This window comes from Scyliorhinus torazame, chromosome 6, assembly GCF_047496885.1.
Source record: "Scyliorhinus torazame isolate Kashiwa2021f chromosome 6, sScyTor2.1, whole genome shotgun sequence".
Lineage (NCBI taxonomy): Eukaryota > Metazoa > Chordata > Chondrichthyes > Carcharhiniformes > Scyliorhinidae > Scyliorhinus > Scyliorhinus torazame.
In genome coordinates this window covers 307308928-307331292 of record NC_092712.1, presented here as the reverse complement: position 1 = coordinate 307331292, position 22365 = coordinate 307308928, and the positions used below count along the sequence as shown (strand labels likewise).

General features: G+C 44.0%; 1 protein-coding gene across 10 annotated transcripts in view; it reads right to left on the bottom strand.

Moving 5' to 3' along the window:
* The window catches only part of fars2 (phenylalanyl-tRNA synthetase 2, mitochondrial), a 612336-nt gene that overhangs the window by 404348 nt on the left and 185623 nt on the right, over positions 1 to 22365 (bottom strand). For all 10 annotated transcript variants that reach the window (XM_072510013.1, XM_072510016.1, XM_072510012.1 and 7 more), the window contains one exon: positions 9277 to 9408. In XM_072510013.1, coding sequence (XP_072366114.1) covers positions 9277 to 9408 — 132 coding nt within the window. The remainder of the gene's footprint in view (positions 1 to 9276; positions 9409 to 22365) is intronic.

The following is a 22365-nucleotide window of genomic DNA, read 5'->3' as shown; positions in this document are numbered from 1 at the left end:
TGTCAAATACTATTATGCAAATCGTGTGATGCAGTGTGCCAGCTGCCAATGTGCACAAATGTAATGAAGGGAGGATCAGACGTTCCTGGTCACTGGAGTACTGAGATTGCACACACTAGCACTTTACAACAATACTGTGCTGCTGAAGCTCGATTGAGTTTGTTCCCACAACAGCAGCTAAACTCATTAAAGATTCTTGTTGATGAAAGCGGGGCTTTCCTACATGTGAGTTTGCATGTTTGGATCTACAGTACCGTAGCAGTTCTTCTAGAGAAGAAAAAACCTGGGTATTTTTAATCTAATTTTCAGACCTTTGAGATGACGTTTAAGAAAAGACATTTTTTTGAGTGCAGCTGAGATTTATTTTGGCTCTTTACGTTGTTTTTGCTATGTTAGTTTGTTTTTTCCTTTATTTGTATGTATTGATTTTTCTTTTTCACCTATTACCCTTGAAAGGTGTGTAACACTCTATTGAAGCATGTCCAATCGGCAGTTTGGACATGGTAGTTTGTGGATGAGAAGCAGTAGCCGAGGAATGAGCAGAGGTCACATGCACTTGATAATAGTAATAATCTGTAATAGTGTCACAACTAGGCTTACATTAACACTGCAATTAGGTTACTGTGCCATACTCCGGCACCAGTTCGGGTTCACAGAGGGAGAATTCAGAATCTCCAATTCACCGAACAACACATCTTTCAGGACTTGTGGGAGGAAACCGTAGCACCCGGGGGAAACCCACGCAGACATGGGAGAACGTGCAGACTCTGCACAGACAGTGACCCAAGCCAGGAATCAAACCTGGGTCCCTGGTGCTGCAAAGCAACAGTGCTAACCACTGTGCTACCGTGCTGCCCAAAGGTCTACAGTTCCAGGTTACCCATATTTTCAGATCTGTAGACAAAACTAGAGATCCTTCAGATAGAGAAATGTGCCTTCATCAGCAATAACTTATTAAAGAGACCTTTCTCCTTGTTGGGATTGCACACTTGAACTATGGATCATCCTTGCCATAGAAGCAGAAAAATAGTCTTGAGTATTGGAAATGACAATGTTTTTTAAGGGGCAATTCACCTAACCTGCACATCTTTGGGTTGTGGGGGTGAGACCCACGCAGACACGGGGAGAATGTGAAAACTCCACACAGGCAATGACCCAGGGTCAGGATCAAACCCGGGTCTTCGGCACCGTGAGGCAGCAGTGCTAACCACTGCACCACCGTGCTGCCCTGGTGTCATGACAATTATTTATAGCCCTGAATTACGTATGGACATTTTGGGCTTTTCAATAAGATGTGTTTTTTTTAAAAAGGATATGCAAGCAAATAATGGCTGAGATTGCAAAGTAACCATTCACTGGAATTTCTCTGGGGATTATACTCAGTCCCAAGAAAGACAGTGGAAACCTTTTTTAGAGGGAGACATTTCAATGGAAGAAATGCAAAGCAAACTGAACTGCAATCACCTGTGGAGATAATGGAAGCTGATTACAACTCCGCAGAAATAAAATTCTTGTTGAGTTAAATCCCAGACATGTTTGTGTTTTCCCCTTCCAGGAATACACAAGAAATTGGGTTAAAATCCAATTGCAACTCTGGAGTCTGTGTACTAGTCTGGTGTTCTACTTCTACTGGGCTAGTGTGTGCTGTGTACATCACAGCTAAGGCTGGGTGTTCCTGCTGCTGGCAGGTAAAGTCCCTCTCTCTCTCTGATTGTTGGAAGCAAGTCAAGTCAGCAAAGCCACAGTTGATCAGGAAACAGGACAACTCCTTTAAGATAACCTGTACAACCAGAAATGTCCAAACCAACTGCTCAATTGCCAAAGTCAGCAAAACCAAATTCACCCAACTTAATGCCCATAATGTTTCACCATCTACTTCTCACCAAGAAGCCTAACATTGATTTGTCTTTTTTTAAACTTTTATTTTTAGATTCTTTATTTCTAATATGTGTGTATGTATGCTGTGTTCTATTATTTTATTCTTGCGTTTCAGTAACTAATAAATTCACTCTTTCTGTAACTCAAGAAAACCAGGTTAAATCGGTTCATTTTAAAACATAAATACATTTGGATCGGAAAAGGTATTCAAAAAGGAAGGGATCCTTTTTAAATTAACTTGTTGCAACCAGCTGAGGGAGCTGAAAGACGGGGAGTCAATTCATCTCTCCTCACCCGGGAGCATAACAATTTGGTGATATCCTGTCAGGAACTTTACCAATTTTGGGACTTCACCCAGGGACCAGTTGTAACAGCAGTAACTGACATGTGCCCAACATGCAGACTAACCTTGTATCAGGCATTAATGCAACAAACAGTATTAGAACATAGAACATAGAACAATACAGCGCAGTACAGGCCCTTCGGCCCACGATGTTGCACCGAAACAAAAGCCATCTAACCTACACTATGCCATTATCATCCATATGTTTATCCAATAAACTTTTAAATGCCCTCAATGTTGGCGAGTTCACTACTGTAGCAGGTAGGGCATTCCACGGCCTCACTACTCTTTGCGTAAAGAACCTACCTCTGACCTCTGTCCTATATCTATTACCCCTCCGTTTAAAGTTATGTCCCCTCGTGCCAGCCATTTCCATCCGCGGGAGAAGGCTCTCACTGTCCACCCTATCCAACCCCCTGATCATTTTGTATGCCTCTATTAAGTCTCCCCTTAACCTTCTTCTCTCCAACGAAAACAACCTCAAGTCCATCAGCCTTTCCTCATAAGATTTTCCCTCCATACCAGGCAACATCCTGGTAAATGTCCTCTGCACCCGCTCCAAAGCCTCCACGTCCTTCCTATAATGCGGTGACCAGAACTGTACGCACTACTCCAAATGCAGCCGTACCAGAGTTCTGTACAGCTGCAACATGACCTCCCGACACCGGAACTCAATCCCTCTACCAATAAAGGCCAACACTCCATAGGCCTTCTTCACAACCCTATCAACCTGGGTGGCAACTTTCAGGGATCTATGTACATGGACACCTAGATCCCTCTGCTCATCCACACTTTCAAGAACTTTACCATTAGCCAAATATTCCGCATTCCTGTTATTCCTTCCAAAGTGAATCACCTCTCACTTCTCTACATTAAACTCCATTTGCCACCTCTCAGCCCAGCTCTGCAGCTTATCTATATCCCTCTGTAACCTGCTACATCCTTCCACACTATCGACAACACCACCGACTTTAGTATCGTCTGCAAATTTACTCACCCACCCTTCTGCGCCTTCCTCTAGGTCATTGATAAAAATGACAAACAGCAACGGCCCCAGAACAGATCCTTGTGGTACTCCACTTGTGACTGTACTCCATTCTGAACATTTCCCATCAACCACCACCCTCTGTCTTCTTTCAGCTAGCCAATTTCTGATCCACATCTCTAAATCACCCTCAATCCCCAGCCTCCGTATTTTTTGCAATAGCCTACCGTGGGGAACCTTATCAAACGCTTTGCTGAAATCCATATACACCACATCAACTGCTCTACCCTCGTCTACCTGTTCAGTCACCTTCTCAAAGAACTCAATAAGGTTTGTGAGGCATGACCTACCCTTCACAAAGCCATGCTGACTATCCCTGATCATATTATTCGTATTATGTTGACTTACTATTTTCACAATCCCCTGTGCAAGGTGAATTCCAGCTCCACTCGACCCGCAGTCGCAACGCAATTGAACTGACCAATAATTCTTAGAAAAATATCCAATGTCTTTGGCCCTCGGCTGCCCAATAATTACAGTCACCAGGTTTGTAAACTTAAACACAATTACCTTTTCTTAATAACATGAACTATAATGAAATATGCATCAAATGCAACTGGTTAACAATTATATAATTCGTAATCCACCATTTTAACTTGCCCACCCTCTACACACATACACACACACAACAGATAAACACAGAGGGAAGAAGAGGAGTATAAAAATAATAATAAAAGGGATAAAAGTCTTTGTTTGCACACTATTCTTTAAACCAGACTTTCAGGTCAAGCATTCAGCTTTCCAGTCCGTTTGTAATGGTTTTTACTGTAGATTCATTCAGATGTCTGCAGTTTAGAAATACAACAATTCAATATTTCTGTTCCTTTTCTCTGTGTGTCGAGGTCTCCGAAAATCAGCTAACTCAGGCAGGACCCAATCACCACCTGTCATCGGGCAGAATATGGCCTTTTGGCCAATGCATTGGCCACCAGCCAACCAATCAAACCTAGTCCCACATCATCTCTCGAGTGTTAAGAAGTTTGAGTTTTGTTGTCTAAAGTTAGCAGAATGTACTATGTGGTAACTTTTTGAATTTCTTATTCTCTCTGCCCCTTGATTTAAAGATACATGTCCATTAAGCATTCATGGGTCAACATGATAACAGCAAAAATAAAGAAAGGGGAAATAAGGGAATCACCAGGAAGGGCCCTTACACTATACTGTACGCTCAGCAAAATTATCAACTGTATATTGCATCTTGAAGGTTTTTCCGCTGTGCTATGTAATGCATGAGATGCAATGAAAGAGTTGAAAGGTTCTATGAGGTTGGCATCTGTGAGCCATATATCTGGAACACATTGGCAGCCAATACGTGTAGCATGTAATTTTGATTGCCTCATCAATACATGGTAAAGTTCGACAGTCTTACTTTGTCGGGTTCCTTAAAGTATTATCTTCTGCAGAATCTGTACATTGCACTGAGCCTGCTAGGCATTGTACAATGCCATCCTCTAGGAAACATGACCAAGAGTATCAAATAGGGCCATCTTTCTAGAACCCACCACTCTTACTTTACCAGGAACTGAACGGGGGGGGGGGATGTGCATCACTCCATCATTCACTCACAGATTCTGTTTTGTCACCAACATCAGGTTTCCCTTCACTTTATTTTTCCCCCCTGCTATTTCCTTTCAGCTGAAATAATGCTTATGATTTTGTATAGTCATTTGCCTTTAAATTTCAACAAAAGTCTGATTTTAGACTTTTCTCAAAAGACTAACTCCTTGCACATGCAGTTATGAATACTGATACAAATATATTGCCCCTGTAAAATTGTAGCTGGCCAATTAGTTCTGTACCAACAACTGGGCATTCAAGCCTAAACATAGTTTTGTAAGTAAAAATGCCATTAATATTTCTTGTTGAAATTAATATAATATTTAGACACATCTATTTAACAATGACAAATTGTCCAGAGTCAGATCTGTTTCCTTTATTACATTCTAAAGATAGAAAACAGCGTACTGGCTACTCACAATGAAAAGTTTGCACTTTAGAAAAACTACTTTTGATTATACGTTCTTGTTATTCTATTGAATTTATAGTATATTTCCATTCCACTATTTGTTAAAGGAAAAGTTTTAAGTTATAAATGCATAGAAATGACAACATAGAAAGAAGCTATTAGGCCTATTGTGCATATAGATATGTAGAACACAGAACATACAGTGCAGAAGGGGGCCATTCGGCCCATCGAGACTGCACCGACCCACTTAAGCCCTCACTTCCACCCTATCCCTGTGACCCAATAACCCCTCCTAACCTTTTTGGTCACTAAGAGCAATTTATCATGGCCAATCCACCTAACCTGCATATCTTTGGACTGTGGGAGGAAACCGGAGCACCCGGAGGAAACCCACGCAGACACGGGGAGAACGTGCAGACTCCGCACAGACAGTGACTCAGCGGGGAATCGAACCTGGGACCCTGGCGCTGTGAAGCCACAGTGCTATCTACTTGTGCTACCCTAATCTGAAAGGAGAGTTTGAAGCTATGAATGCTGAGGGGGGAGGTAAAGGTGTTGCACCTTCTGCGATTGCAAGGGATAATTTGCAAATTATTTTACAGGAGTTATTTACCCCAATCCTATTTTACTTCCCGTTTCCATATTTTTATTATTTAAATACATATCTATTGTAATTCATTACAAACCCACAAATTCCTACAGCTACCTTGACTACAGCTCCTCACACCTCACTCCCTGTAAGCACTCCATCCCATTCTCCCAGTTTCTCCGCCTCCGTCGCATCTGTTCTGATGATGCCACCTTTGAAATTGGTATATCTGACTTTTTTCATAACTAAGGATTCTTCCTGCTGTGGTTGACAGGGCACTCAACCAGATACAACCCATTTCTTGCACCTCTGCCCTCACTACTTCCCCTGCCTCCCAGAACCATGATGTGGTTTCCCCTTGTTCTCACTTTCCACCCACCAGCTTCTGCATTCAAAGGATCATCCTTTGCCATTTCCGCCAACTCCAGCATGATGCCACCCTGTCAACATTCAGCATTGACTGCTCCCTCTATAATACTCTGGGTCACTCCTCCTTCATGTCCAATTCCCCATCCTCTTCCCATAGCACTATCCCTTGCAATCACAGAAGGTGCAACACCTTTACCTCCCCCCTCAGCATTCAAAGCTTCAAACACTCCTTTCAGGTTAAGCAGCGTTTCACCCGCACTTCCTTCAATTTGGTCTATCGTATTCGCTGCTCCCAATGCAGTCTCCTCAACATTTGGGAGACTAAACACAGGCTGCGTGACGGCTTTGGGGAACACCTTCACAGTCCACAAACATGACCCCAACCTTTCCTGTTGCTTTCAATTTTAACTCAGCACCTTGCTCTCATGCCTGCCCATATGTCCATCCTTGGCTGTTGCAATGCTCCAGTGAAGCCCAATGCAAGCTGGAGGTGCAGCATCTCATCTTTCAATTAGGCACGTTACAACCCTCAGGACTCAACATTGAGTTCAACAACTTTAGACAGTGACCTACCTCCTCCATCTTAAACACTTTTTAAAATATCCCATACATTTATTTCTCAATGCAAAATAATCCTTTCTTGCCCTCTCCCCATACCAGGCCAGCTGTCTCGTGTTCTTAACGTTGCTACATTTAGTTGCAATCTCCCACAGCTATAGTTTGATATCCAACACATGTCTTGCTCTCTTTGGTTCTGATGAAGAATCATACGGACTCAAAATGTTCACTATGTTTTCTCTCCCTACAGATAAGCCAGACCTGTTGGGTTTTTCCAGCATCTTCTGTTCTTGTTTTAGTTCCAGCATCTGCAGTATTTTGCTTATTTTAGTTAGCCCTAGTGTCCTGGCCAAATTTTATCCCTCAACCAACATCACAAAAACATAATATCTGATCGCCATCACAATGCAGTTTATGGGAGTTGGCGCTGTGCAAATTGGCTGGTGCATTTTCTACCTTACACAGTGACAACACTTCATGAGTACTTCACTGGTTATAAAACACTTTGGAGGCATCCGGTGGTAGTGAAAGGTGGTATATAAATGCAAGTCTTTCTTTCTTTTATTAAAGAGCACACTCACTCTAACATTTCATGTTGCCAGAAAAATCATGGGGCGGAATTCTCCGAGCCTCCACGCCGAAATCGCGATTGGCGCGGGGGCGGAGAATGGGCGTTGAAGCCGAAATCCGGCATGATTCCGCTCCCGCGATTCTCCAGTCCCTGGAGAATCAGCATGAATCGCACGCGCGCGGGGTCTATGCGGCGCGGGTAGGGGACCATTGACAGAGGTCCCCGCGCCGATTCTCCGACGAAAACTGGCCAAGTTGCCAACGGCGTGGTTCTAACCACGTTTTGCCTGTTGGGAACAGCCAGTGACGGCTGCGGAGTCAGTCTGCGGCTGCCCTGGTGGGGGGCGGTGGGATCCTTCACAAGGTGGGGGGCCACATGGACGGCCAGGCTAGTGATCGGGGGGCCACTGATCCGTGGGCGCGCGCGATCTCGGGGGGGCCCATATTTTCGGGGACGCTCTGCGGTGCGAGTCCGCCATGTCGCACGGGGCGGCCGCCAAAGGCCGGCGCCGTGCGCATGCGCGGACCCCTGACCAGAAGTGCAGGGCCCCGTATCGGCAGCCAGGGCCAGGAGTACTCCGGGGCCCTGCTAGCCCCCTTCAGATGGGAGAATCACTCTGGACTTTCTTCAGGAAAATCCAGAGTGAAGCGCCTGCATTTTGACGCTGGAATGGGGACATAGCCCCATTATTGGAGAATCATGCCCATGGTTTTTCAGGAACCATGCTGTCTTCTCTCCTTCTTAAATATTTTATCTCACTTGTTCCAAATGTTACCTCAGCTGTTCCAAATGTTACCAAATTCCTTAAGATCATGCTTAAGAATTTAGGGATCAAATGTTTAGCTCATTGTTGTGAAAAGGAAAGTAACCAAAGTAAAGCCCAAGTGCCTCCAACAGCTCATTTCTCAATCGACTGAATTGCTTGACTGAGCATTGAGCAGCTCGGATACATCTAATGCTCTGGTGAACAAGCAGGGTCAGGGAGGGTCTTGGAAACAAAAACATGAAATTTAATGTCAATACATTGGCGGGGTCAGGAACCAAGTGAGAACAAGTTTGATAGGTAGGCAAGAATTTATGTGAGATTTGGATACAAGCTGTTCATTTCTGGGAGATGATTTAAAATCAACTAAGATGAAAATCTGCACTTTCTGGTGCCAATAAAGGCACTAATTGAAATGAGCTTAGGTTGCCCCAAGCCAATTTCTAGTGGGCATTGGACTACACCATAAAAGCATCGGTTGAATTGGAAAAATTAATTTAGATGTTGTAAAGGGTGCTATTGTGAGGGGGGGTTTCTGGTAGAACAGAAGGAACTCTACTCTGCACTTTGTCTATGCTGAAATTCAGTGGTCCTCAAACGTTTTCATCTGTGGACCAATTGAGCAGGGCAAAAGACCTCTCGACCTAATTACCTGTCCTATACACCTGCTTTCACTTGCCACCGCAAAATAATGTATTATAATTAATGGGAATATTTACACTACTTTTGATGAGAAAGCAATGAGGTGTTGTCTGCTGACAAGCTGGAGAGTTTCAGTCTCATGTCAGGCTCCACATCAGGTCTCTCCTCTCTGTTTTCATCCTCAACAAGCATTGAAAATTCTATCGCACAGTTGTGTGTTGTAACAGTAACATAAATCTTTTGATTAAAACCTTATTGTAGTTGCTTGTGGTTGTGATGTGCACATGCTGGCCAACTGAGTTAACTGCCCCCAAGGTATGAATTGGTGCATTTCCTACCTTACACAGTTTAAAAATTTCACATTTTATGTGAAGTACTGCTTTTAAGTGCAATCATCCTTCACCTTTCTTCAGCAGAAATTTTCAAATTATTTTAAAATGTGGAAAGAAAATCAGGGCAAAAGTACATTTAGAATAACTCAAGAGATTTAAATGAATAATCAAAGAAGGCTTCAAAAACTCCAATGTCAATTGTTCTGGACTATTTAATTACCTGAGTTTACCAGCTGCTGCTCCATGATCCCACAGCCAAGGACCTCCATCCACTCTCCTTGGAATTTGATCTCCATTTCAAAGGAAGGGTGTGTAAATGGGAAATAGCAATCCACCCATCTAATTTCTAATCCTGTTACAAAGTAAAAACAACAGCATTAGGGATTTCTGTTAAAAAATTACCCTTTAGCTAATGACACCAATTACTGAATTCCAGGAAAATAAATAGCAAACAAACCTATTTACAACAGTTTTGCACAAAGCAATAAATCTTTAAATAGAGGAAAAAATGACCATGTCTTTTCCAATATGAAAAGTGCTTTGTGCAGTTCAGGCCCCCTCCAAAACCAAATCAATCACTTGTCAAAATCTCAGCCACCTGGCGGATAAGGAAAATGAGTCAAGATCACTGGGAAGCAGGCAATCTTATTTAAAATCTTAACTGGCAGCGACTATTAACTTCTGAAAAATGATAAAGTAGGCTTAGCCTTCATGAGGACTGGATAGCTCTTAATTTGTAAAACAATCACTGGTAATCATCAACCCTTTTATGAGCCTCTTGTTTTAGAACAAGAAAATGAATATGTAATTTCATTCCAAGAATATTAACAGAACAAGGAGTTGTGTGTTAGACAAACTCATGTCTTGAATTATAGCTGCACTTCCTTAATCTTCTGTATTTATCATCAGTTTATTGTTTAGGACCTCATAAAATGTTGCACCTGTAAGCTAGATGACTGCTGAATTGCATTAAGATCCTTGTGGTCTTAGTTTGGCTTTTGCTTAGTTGCTGTTCTGTAGGGAAAGTGGAATCACAGAGATCTGTGTACTGTCTTGCCAAAATAGATCGACTTGTTTGATTAGATTTCATTCAAAGTACAGCACATACTTTAGTAAAAAGCTTTGCGTTTTTATTATTTTTTTCCCCTAAGCTTTTAAGGACGAAACAAGAATTATTTTCTTTAATACGACACCAACAGTTTCATAAGAGTGAGATGTACCATTCATCAATACAGCTGAATATATAAGCATTATTGGAGTAGAGTTTACCGAGACATTGATAAAATCCTGTGATAGTAAAAGTGAACGATTAATATTTTGTTTAACTATGATCTATACCCAGATTAAAGAACATAATACTCATTTTATGTTAATAAATATACAAGCAAGCATTGGGATTTTCACTCTCAGTCTGGCACTATCTTAAGAAGTAAGTGATATTCTCATCATGTAAGCAGAATGCAGTATGAAAGCTATGTCAACCCAGAACAATGCTATGAATAAAAATCTAATCACCAGCACCTCTTTAAAAAAACATCTGCAGATTTTCCAAGGCTTTGCTCACAGGTAAGTCAGGTCCTTAACTACATGTTTATTGTGGTCCCACCAAGGCCCAAATATATTCAAGAGGCAGCTAGATATAGCACTTGGGGAGAATGGGATCAAAGGCTATGGGGAGAAAGCAGGATTAGGCTATTGAGTTGGATGATCAGCCATAATCATGATAAATGGCGGAGCAGGCTCGAAGGACCAAAAGGCCTCCTCCTGCTCCTACCTTCTATGTATCTATGTAAATGTGGCAGCATGGTGCATTATGGCAATGGATACAAAGTTAAAATGAAGCAACATATACTGACAGTGACAACACTGACACAATGTGCAGGGATTAAACAGTCGACTGGTGCTGAGACATGCAGTTTTTACAGATAAGGGGCGGGGGGGGGGGGGGGGTTTACCCAACGAAAATAGGCGTTTGTGGGTCAGTTGGAATAAATTAAAGTCTTTAGAATCAGGTCCCCAACCCAAACATTTTTCAGATCTTAGCTTGAGGTGGAAAGGTGAGCAGACAACAACCAATTCCAAAGCAGCAGGTGGGTACTTTAAATTGCTAATGAGCTGTGAGTCTCGCGGACATTTGCCTTTTTGAATTTAACTGCTATCGGCCGGATTTGAAGCATGTAAAGGACGGGATCATTTTAATTACTCCTCTTTACCCCTCCTCTCCTTACTGTTTTTCACAATTCTTTTCTTCCTAAATCCTCCTCTTTCAAATCTTTCTGTTTCCTTGCAGCTCAGTTGAGGGGGATGGGGGGGGGGGGCATTACATTTGACTACTTTACCTGTTCTTTACATTTCTAACACATAATGCTGATGCAGCCTATAGTTCCTTGAACAGTTGGGTAGGCATATGTGGTGTTTACTTCTCACAGGAGCTAATTGGGTGACCTCCCTCTGAGTCATGAGGAACAGAGGCATTGAAAAGGGACAAAGTGGGCACAGATAATGCTTTTGAACATGAAGACAGGGATCCCTTTTCCTAGATCATCATAGCCCAAGAGTTGCCATTCCATTTGGAATTTCAACATTTGATATTTTCTGGATCTTTGCTAAGTGTTTATCAGCAAGATATTCGCCAATGACCAATGTACTGTGGATTGAACTACAATTTTTTTGCAGTAACCAGTACACAAAAGAAAATGCAACGGAAAACAAGTTGAGTTTAAACTGTAATGCAGATTTTCAGGGATGAGGCTCCATCAGCCCACCACGCCCCACTCTGAGGAAACAATCAGTGAAGTCAATTGATTTGACAAGAATTTCCCTTTTCCATTTCCATACTGCTGATAGAAACCTCATTAAAAGTTAAAACAGTATAACTGGGTTTTCAAACAGCAATAACGCTATGGGCCTTGAAAAAATAAGTGGAATGTTGTTGAATTATTAATAACTAGATTTTTAAAATAACATTTTAAAATAATCAACATTTTAATAACTTTTGTTCTTATTTTAGCTTCTTCCTTAAGCCTCTGTGTCTGTCTCCGTTTTTATTTCGCTCTGGAAAAGCTTGAGAAGTGATTTGATTATTAGTGCTTTCATTGATTGGTTGGCTGTCTACAGGAATTCTTTAATGTTATTGGCTGCTTTGACAGTTTGATAACTGTTACGTCACCCTGGGCTAGTGCGCAGTCGGGTCTAGTCCCACAGGCATGGAGTCCCAACACAGTTGAATTAACCAATAATTCATATAAAAATTCCTGCAATCTTTGGCCCTTGTCTCCCCAATAATTAGTCACCCAGGTTTGTAAGTTGAAACATAATTACTGTTTATTCATAACAGAAATAAAGATGAAAAATACAGTAATTACAACAGAATGGCAAGCTAATCTACTACCCCCCCCCCTTTGTTGTCCCACCCTCTACTCACACACACACACAAGGCAGACAAACACAGAGGGGTGGAAGGGGATAAAATAATAAGAATGAAGGTAAAATGATAAGAGTCCTTTCTTTCAATGTTGAATTATTTGCAGCAGGGTGTCTTTCCAGCATGCTGATTGAGCAAAGCCTCCAGTGAACAGTTGGTGATAGTCTTCTTGCACAAACGTTCATTCACAGGCAGTAGGGGTTCTTCTGGAGAGACACCGTAGCCTTTATTGAACTGGGCCTTGAACTCAAAGATCCACCTTTGAGTCTATTTCTCTTTTAGTACTCTTTGTCTTCCTTCAAACCCGGCATCCAGCCCGAGTTCTAATCACAATCCTTTGTAGTTTCACTAAAATGACATCCAGTCTTACTGGGGAAAGAGGAGTTCCTACACTGGATTTTCGTAAAGAGATTTCATCATATCAGAAAGAGAAAATCAGAGGTGCTTCTTCCAGCTTTGGAACCAGAAGTAAAACTAAAACAATCCAGGCTTACTGGGGAGAGAGAAACATTCCAGAGAAATCAGAACCAATCAGCACTGGTTCTCAGCAAAGCCCAGCATTTTGAGTCAGCTCATTGGACACCAGCCAAGTCAGTCAAACTGAGTCATCACTGATCTCTCCTGCTTTAATTAAAGGCAAAGTCTGCATTATCACAGGCCCATTAATCACCCATGGATAAAAATTGTAATAGCCACAAAAAAAGGGGAAAACAGGAAACAAACAGGGTTTAAGTAGGAGAATACTAACATAATATTACTGTAGCTCAACACTGCGAATCGCCATTAAGCAATGCTACATCATTTACATGTCAAGAGAGGGAGAGTTCTCGCTAGAGAGGTTGTTAGGTCTTTCAGTGCAGTCTTCTTCAAGGTTAGAGGCATTCTTGCTTCACCCCTTCCTGCAAAATCTGAGCTATTCTTTCTTTGTTTTATCTCCCAGAGTGGATTTGCAGTATTTGGTTATGCTGCAAATACTTAGGGGGCGATACTCCGAGCCGGGCCGGAGAATCGGCGCAACCACGCCACAACGCCGGCGCGCGATTCTCCGAGGTGCGGAGAATCGGCGCCGTTTGCGCCAGGGCGTTTGACACGGCGCCATCCGCTGGAATCAGCGGTGTCGCCGATTCTCCGGGCCGAGCGGCTGTGCGGATACGACAGAGCCCCGCCGGCTCTGTTCACCCCTGGCTGCTGCCGGCGGGAACTCTGCGCGAAGGGTCGGGGGGCGGGCTGTGGGGTGGGGAAAAGCACTTCTCCTCCGATGGGGTCTGGCCCGCGATCGGGGCCCACCAATCGGCGGGCCGGCCTCTCCCCCCCCCCTCCCCCCGGGGCCTACTTTGTTGCGCGGCCGACCCCTGAATCCCCACCCCATGTTGCGTCAGGGCCGGCGCACTGAAGAAGTCCCCCGCGCATGCGCAGGTGGGCTTGGCCCAACTGCGCATGCGCGGGTTGGCGCGGTGCCCATTTGGCGCCGGGAAGGGAGGCTGGAGCGTGAACCGCTCCAGCGCCGTGCTGGCCCCCTGTGGGGGACAGAATCGGTCGTCCCCGTGCCCGTTTCACGCCATTGTGAAACGCAACGGCGTTCAAGACGGTGCGAACACTTCGTCTCCATTTTCGAGAATCGCCCCCTTAGTTTAGTTGTAATTCTCATAAGATTCTAAAATATTTTTCTCCCTTTACTTCACAGAATGATTTTGTAGCTTGAAATAGTTGCTGCTTTATTTGTAGATCAATGAGCTTGTATTCCCACCAGGTTTCCACTGACTAGCAACATGAATAGGTGGACATTCATCTTCCCGAGGCCTGACTGAACCTAGCTGTAGTGCCTGCACTCAGCATGATGGTGTCTCCAGAATATGTTCTCCACCTTCAGCACAAACATCTATTTATCACATTGCTACATCCCTCATCCTAAATAACCATTAGTTCATAATTTTTATTCAGCAGCTTAATGTATATAGAAAAGCTGGAAAATAGACATGATAAATAACTATCCCTTATTCTGGACTCTAAATGTTTACCCACAGCTTTGGTAAGAGTAATTGGCCTCTAAATCTTGGAGTTATATGTTTCTTGAACAGCAATGTAAAATTTATCACATTTCAATCTTTTGACACAATTCTCACTTGTAAGGATCTTTGAAAATTATCATTGATAACTTGCTTTTTCCCAACCAAACTCACTCAGTGCTCTGCATTGTGTGCATACTCCAACAAGCAGAGCAACTCAGCCAAATTGGTGTTGATATTAATGAACAATGTGTACGACTCCCAAGACATATTTGAAGAAGTTTTACATGAAATATTAACAGTTAAGCTCAAAGATGTGTCGACTCAGGGCAAAATAGCAATAGTTAAGAAATTGGCTGAAGAGTAGAAAATAATGGGCAGAATTTTCCCCAAATCTGGCAGCGTCAGGTTCAGACTGAAAACCGGCATGTAACACTCCAGATGCACAGCCGAGTTTTCACTCCAGATTTTCTGGCACTCAGTGCACGGAGAATCTGGGGGCGTGGTTTTCATTGTCACTCAGGCAGGGCGGGGTCTGACAGAGCCGGCTCCACAGAGATTGGGGTATCATCTTTAAAGGGCACCCCCATCTGCACTGGAATTAAATTTCCCCTCCACAAGCATTTGGGTGACTGCGTCCCACAACACAAGCATCGACCCTCCCCGCTCAAAGGGATCAGCCACCCCGCCCCATAGGCATCGGCCATCCCCCCACACAGGCATCAGTTCACGTGCCCCCACCGCCCCCCCCCCCCCCACCCCACCCCCACCAGACATAAGGGGGATCACTAATGGGCCAGTCCCTGGAAGTGCTAGCATCTCCAATTCCCACAGCTAGATTGCAGCCAATGTGTGTCGGTGGAAGAGTCATGATGGAATGGGGCCGGTTTGCAGAATGGGCTGCCCCAGGCTTGCTGGTGGACCAATGTTGGTGTTCAAGTTATATCAATGGCTTATATTCGGACACTAAATATATTATTGGTCAAATTTCAAACAATACCAAGTTAGGAGGGTAGGTGAAATCAAAAAGACAAGAAAGTGCAAAATATATGGGTGGCCTAAAGAATAGCAGATGAAATTTAATGCAGAGAAGTGTAAAGTATTGCACATAACAAGGAAAAATAGGTGCCTACATACTCCTTGAAGGATGCTGAAATAGCTGATGAAGTTGAAAAAGACTTATGGAACTTTGTAAACTCAGAAATTAACATGTGCAACTAATGCAGATCAGTAATCAACAAAGCCATTGTTAAGGTAAAAATTGTACATGGAGAAGTTAAAATTAAGGGTCTCTCTGTTTCGATTATGCTTGCAATAATGTAATTGGGATTCTGCAAAGATCTGGTGCAGCTTGCAATAATGTGATTGGAAGATTCTGCAAAGTTCTGATACAGAGCGCAACAAACTAACCGTTTATTGTTGAGACACCTGCTATTCTTGGTAACTGAAAACTAGGAGTTGTAGACATCAGTTATCGAATGTTTTCAGAAGAATGTGATTGGAAGCTAATTGTTGCTAGGGGAACCTAATTGGTCATATATGTAACCCCTTCAAGCTAATGAGGAACATGTATAAAAAAGGCTAACTGCCACTGTGAAATTGAGAAGGTGACTGCGAGCACCGCATGTGGAGTGCAGGCTCTTCTCCCAGAAGCTTTTGCCAATAAATGGACTTGACTCAACTCTTTGGTGTGGACAGGTTATTACCCACTTCTCCATTTAGATGGTGATCAATATAGACAATGGAGTAAAATACAAGTCACAAGAAGTTGTGATCAAATTGCACAATGTTCTGAACAGGACACAGTTTGCGTACAATACCATTTTTGGTATTTATAAGCGTTGGAGAGAGCGGAGAGAAGAGCCACAAGATTTATCCTTTTTGTGAGGGGTCTGGGGTAAGAGGAAAGACAGGCTTTTTAGCCAGGAAAGGAGGCACCTAAGAGATTAACTTATTGGCTGTACTGTTAGTTCTGGAGTAACTCCAGAATCTATCCTTGGTCTCTTCCTACGTCCTCTTTAGCACCCCTCCAACCACCCAGCCACCCTCATCTTGGTCATTCATGACTCAGCAAAAGTATTACCCACTTTCCCGACCCCCTCCCTTTCCCCTCGGTTTTCAGAAATCAAAAATGCACAGGAACAATAGAGCATTTCACCAGGTCGGGGGGAGAGGTGCCAAACCCCGTAAATCGATTGAATCCAGCAGCATGAACACAGGAGCACATACCAGTCTATTGTCATGGGCTCTTTCAGTGAAGAGTAGATACCTGATATACATAAATAACCCATTGGAGGGTTTTTAAAAGTGCGGGTCGAGACCCACAGGTGGGTCGTAGGCGGGTGTCAGGAGGATCGCAAAGCAATCGGTTTGGACATTCCGGCGGTGTTCCCAATCGTGGAAGAAACACTCAACGGTGGCTCCCAGCTTTAAAATAAGAACAAAATGAGGTTGTGTGCAGTCTTCTGTTGTCATGCACCCTGAACGTACACTTGACATCAAACACTCTGTACATACATGCTTTTGGCGCAAAATCACATGGGCGAGCTTCTTCTATTTACCATCTGCTAGAGAACAGGGCAAGAGAACTGTGAAGACAGATCACTTCATTACAAGGAAGAGATGGTCAGAGGCACAATTAGGCAATGTACCTATTGCTATGATCCCCTTGGCGAATGCGCCATCAATTCCAGCCCCACTTGAGATCGGGAGTCGCAACGCAATGGAAATTAACAAATAATTCTTAGAAAATCACCCAAAGTCTTTGGCCCTTGGCTGCAAAATAACTAGTCACCAGGTTTATAAATTTAAAGACAATTAATTTTATTAATAATACCGATAATTAAATATACAGCAAATACAACTGTTAACTATTATCTAATTCCAAACCCCCCCACTTTGAACTAGCCCCACCCTCTACACACACGCATGACAAACAAACACAGAGGGGAAAAGAGGGGTGTAAAAATAATAGTAAGAAGTCCTACTAATACCAGGTTAAAGTCCAACAGGTTTGTTTCAAACACTAGCTTTCGGAGCACTGCTCCTTCCTCAGGTGAATGAAGAGGTATGTTCCAGAAACATATAGACAAAGTCAAAGATGCAAGACAATGCTTTGAATGCGAGCATTTGCAGGTAATTAAGTCTTTACAGATCCAGAGATCCACCAACCGCAACATCGCCATCAAACCAGCAAAGGATGGGCCACCGTCATACTGAACAGAACGGACTACTGCAAAGAAGTGTACCGACAACTCAACAACCAGGAACTCTACAGACAGTTACCCGCAGATCCGACCAGGGAACACACCCGCCAACTCAACAGACTGATCAAGACCTTGGACTCAACACCGACAACTGCCAATCTCCAGAAGCAATTCTGCAACTCATCTGCTTTATTCTGGATCACAATGTCTTCACCTTCGACAACAAGTTCTACATCTAAACGCACGGAACAGCCATGGGGACCAAATTGTCACCTCAATATGCCAACATCTTCATGAAAGTGAAAGTGAAGTGAAAATTGCTTATTGTCACAAGTAGGCTTCAGATGAAGTTACTGTGAAAAGCCCCTAGTCGCCACATTTTGGCGGCTGTTCGGGGAGGCTGGTACGGGAATTGAACCGTGCTGCTGGCCTGCCTTAGTCTGCTTTCAAAGCCAGCGATTTAGCCCTGTGCTAAACCAGCCCCTGTGCACAAGTTTGAACAAAACCTCCTCACCGCACAGGACCTTCAACCGACGTTATACACCAGATACATTGATGACATTTTTTTCCTTTGGACCCACGGCGAAGAATCACTGAAACAACTACACAATGACACCAATAAGTTCCATCCCACCCACCATCAGACTCACCATGGACTACTCTCCAAAATCAGTTGCATTCTTGGACACACTCATCTCCATCAAGGACGGTCACCTCAGCACTTTGCTTTACCGCCAAGCCCACGGATAACCTCACGATGCTCCACTTCTCCAGCTTCCACCAAAAGCACATTAAAGAAGCCATCCCCTATGGACAAGCCCTCCATATACATAGGATCTGCTCAGACAAGGAGGAGCGTAACAGACATCTACAGACACTGAAAGATGCCCTCGTACGAACGGGATCTGGCGCTCGGCTCATCGATCGACAGTTCCAACGCGCCACAGCAAAAAAACGCACCAACCTCCTCAGAAGACAAATACGAGACACAACCGACAGAGTACTCTTCGTCGTCCAGTACTTCCCCGGAGCGGAAAAACTACGACATCTTCTTCGCAGCCTTCAACACGTCATCGATGAAGACTAAGACCTTGCCAAGGTCATCCCCACACCTCCACTACTTGCCTTCAAAGCAACCTCAAACAAACCATTGTTTGCAGCAAACTACCCAGCCTTCAGAACAGCGACACAACACCACATAACCCTGCCATGGCAATCTCTGCAAGACGTGTTCAGCAGGGATCAGTGTTTGGACTTTTGCTGTTCATAGTATATATAAATGATTTGGAGGAAAATGTAACTGGTCTGATTAGTAAGTTTGCAGACGACACAAAGGTTGGTGGAATTGCAGATAGCGATGAGGACTGTCAGAGGATACAGCAGGATTTAGATTGTTTGGAGATTTGGGCGGAGAGATGGCAGATGGAGTTTAATCCGGACAAATGTGAGGTAATGCATTTTGGAAGGTCTAATGCAGGTAGGGAATATACAGTGAATGGTAGAACCCTCAAGAGTATTGAAAGTCAGAGAGATCTAGTACAGGTCCACAGGTCACTGAAAGGGGCAACACAGGTGGAGAAGGTAGTCAAGAAGGCATACGGCATGCTTGCCTTCATTGGCCGGGGCATTGAATATAAGAATTGGCAAGTCATGTTGCAGCTGTATAGAACCTTAGTTAGGCCACACTTGGAGTATAGTGTTCAATTCTGAAATGAAATGAAAATCGCTTATTGTCACAAGTAGGCTTCAAATGAAGTTACTGTGAAAAGCCCCTAGTCGCCACATTCCGGGGCCTGTTCGGGGAGGCTGTTACGGGAATCGAACCGTGCTGCTGGCTGCCTCGGTCTGCTTTCAAAGACAGCGATTTAGCCCTGTGCTAAACAGCCCCAGTTCTGGTCGCCACACTACCAGAAGGATGTGGAGGCTTTAGAGAGGGTGCAGAAGAGATTTACCAGGATGTTGCCTGGTATGGAGGGCATTAGCTATGAGGAGCGGTTGAATAAACTCGGTTTGTTCTCACTGGAACGAAGGAGGTCGAGGGGCGACCTGATAGAGGTCTACAAAATTATGAGGGGCATAGACAGAGTGGATAGTCAGAGGCTTTTCCCCAGGGTAGAGGGGTCAATTACTAGGAGGCAGAGATTTAAGGTGCGAGGGGCAAGGTTTAGAGGAGATGTACAAGGCAAGTTTTTTTACACAGAGGGTAGTGGGTGCCTGGAACTCGCTGCCGGAGGTGGTGGTGGAAGCAGGGACGTTAGTGACATTTAAGTGGCATCTTGACAAATACATGAATAGGATGGGAATAGAGGGATACGGACCCAGGAAGTGTAGAAGATTTTAGTTCAGAAGGGCAGCATGGTCGGCACAGGCTTTGAGGGCCGAAGCGGCTGTTCCTGTGCTGTACTTTTCTTTGTCCTTTTTGTTCGTTGTGCCAGATCATCGACATGGGTACCACCATTACACGTGAGAACACTACCCACCAGGTACGCGGTACATACTCATGCGACTCGGCCAACGTTGTCTACCTCATACACTGCAGGAGAGGATGTCCCGAAGCGTGGTACATTGGCGAGACCATGCAGACGCTGCGACAACGGATGAACGGACATCGCGTGACAATCGCCAGGCAGGAATGTTCCCTTCCAGTCGGGGAACACTTCAGCAGTCAAGGGCATTCAGCCTCTGATCTCCGGGTAAGCGTTCTCCAAGGCGGCCTTCAGGATACGCGACAACGCAGAATCGCCGAGCAGAAACTTATAGCCAAGTTCCGCACACATGAGTGCGGCCTCAACCGGGACCTTGGATTCATGTCGCATTACATTCATCCCCCACCATCTGGCCTGGGCTTGCGAAATCCTACCAACTGTCCTGGCTTGAGTCAATTCACACCTCTTTAACCTGGGGTTACCCCATCTCTGGATCTGTAAAGACTTAATTACCTGCAAATGCTCGCATTCAAAGCATTGTCTTGCATCTTTGACTTTGTCACCGAAGCAAGACTCACTCCCGACACCCCAAAAATGTCCACCAATGGACAAGGCTCCAGTTCGACATTAAGAATCTCTGACGTGGTGTTAAAGAAGGAGGCCCAAAAACTTAACAACTTGGGACACGATCAGAACATGAGTATGATTGGTCTGCCCCCGAGAACACCGGGTTCCAACTGTCTTCCACCCCTGAAAAAATCCACTCATCCTCACCTTGGTCAGATGAGCCCTATACAGTGCCTTGAACTGGATCAAACTGAGCCGAGCACACAGGAAGATATGGAGTTTACCCTATGAAGAATCTCACTCCACACCTCCTTATCCAAAATAGAACTCAATTTACCCTTCCACTTTGTCTTCACCTTGTCCAATGGGCTGACTCCGCTGATCTGTCCATAGATACCTACAATACTCAAATATTCCCCCCAACAGGCCCGGCCAAAGATAAAATCATCTTCCGCAAGGAGGATGGGGTGGTGTCACGGGAAATTAAAGAAAAGTCTTCTACAAAAAGTCAAGAATCTGGAAGTAACAAATCATATTAATAACAAATTAAGTAAAGCTAAGCCGCCTGACTGTCTATCCCTCTGGAGAGATACCCATGAATCCTTGGGGTCCTGTCCACCTAAATAAAAGAGGACACAATTTGTTCACTCTAACAAAAAAGGATTTAGGGAGAAAAGTGTGGAGGCAATGAAAAAGAAATAAAAATCTCAGGAGGACATTCATATTAATAGTCTGAACCCTGTCCTTCACGGTCAAGGGGAGGTTATCCCAATTTTGATAATCATATTTGACCCCACTCACCAGACTAGCATAATCCAATTTATGAAGCGATGCCGGGGGATTAACCGGGGAGCATTCGCTCTTATCCAGATTCAAATCATACCCAGAAAAGGAGCCAAAACTCCTAAGTAGCCTCATTATTTCAGCCAGAGTGAAGACTGGGTCTGTAGCATAAAGAAGCAGATCATCTGCTTACAAGGACACCCTATGTTCCCTCCCTCCCCTACTTCTCCCCTTCCACTTATCGGAAGATCTCAATGCTTTGGCCAATGGTTAAATCGCTAAAGGGAATAGAAGCGGAGACAGTGGACATCCCTGCCTCATACCACAGTTCAACAAAAAAATAATCCTAGCTCAAGGCATTAGTGCAACACGAGCAGTGGGGCCCTATACATTAACCAAACTTAAGGTATGAACTTTTGCCCCAAACCAAACCTCCCAAGAATCTCAAAACGATGTCCCCATTCCACCCTATCAAATGCTTTTTTGGCACACATGGATACAATCACTTCTGGCTCGGGCACAGGAGAGTGGGAAAGAACAATATTTAACAGCTAGTGTATATTAGCCGACAGTTGCTGACCCTTAACAAAGCTTGCCTCGTCTTCCGCAATCACTTCTGGGAGTCAGGGCTCCAATCGCATCGCCAATACCTTGGCAATTTAGCATCCGCGTTCAAAAGTGTCAGACCAAAGGTTGATACGACCCACATTCCGTAGGGTCCTTGTCCTTCTTCAGGATCAGAGAAATAGAAGCCTGTGTAACGTGTTAAGATTTAAGTAATACATTAAGAGACATTGCAATTAGTTGTCTCATTTATGTAAAGTATCCAATGATTGACACTGATATGTAAAGGGGCTTCAGGTGGCCTTTGGGTCGGGTGATGTGTTAATAGAGTTT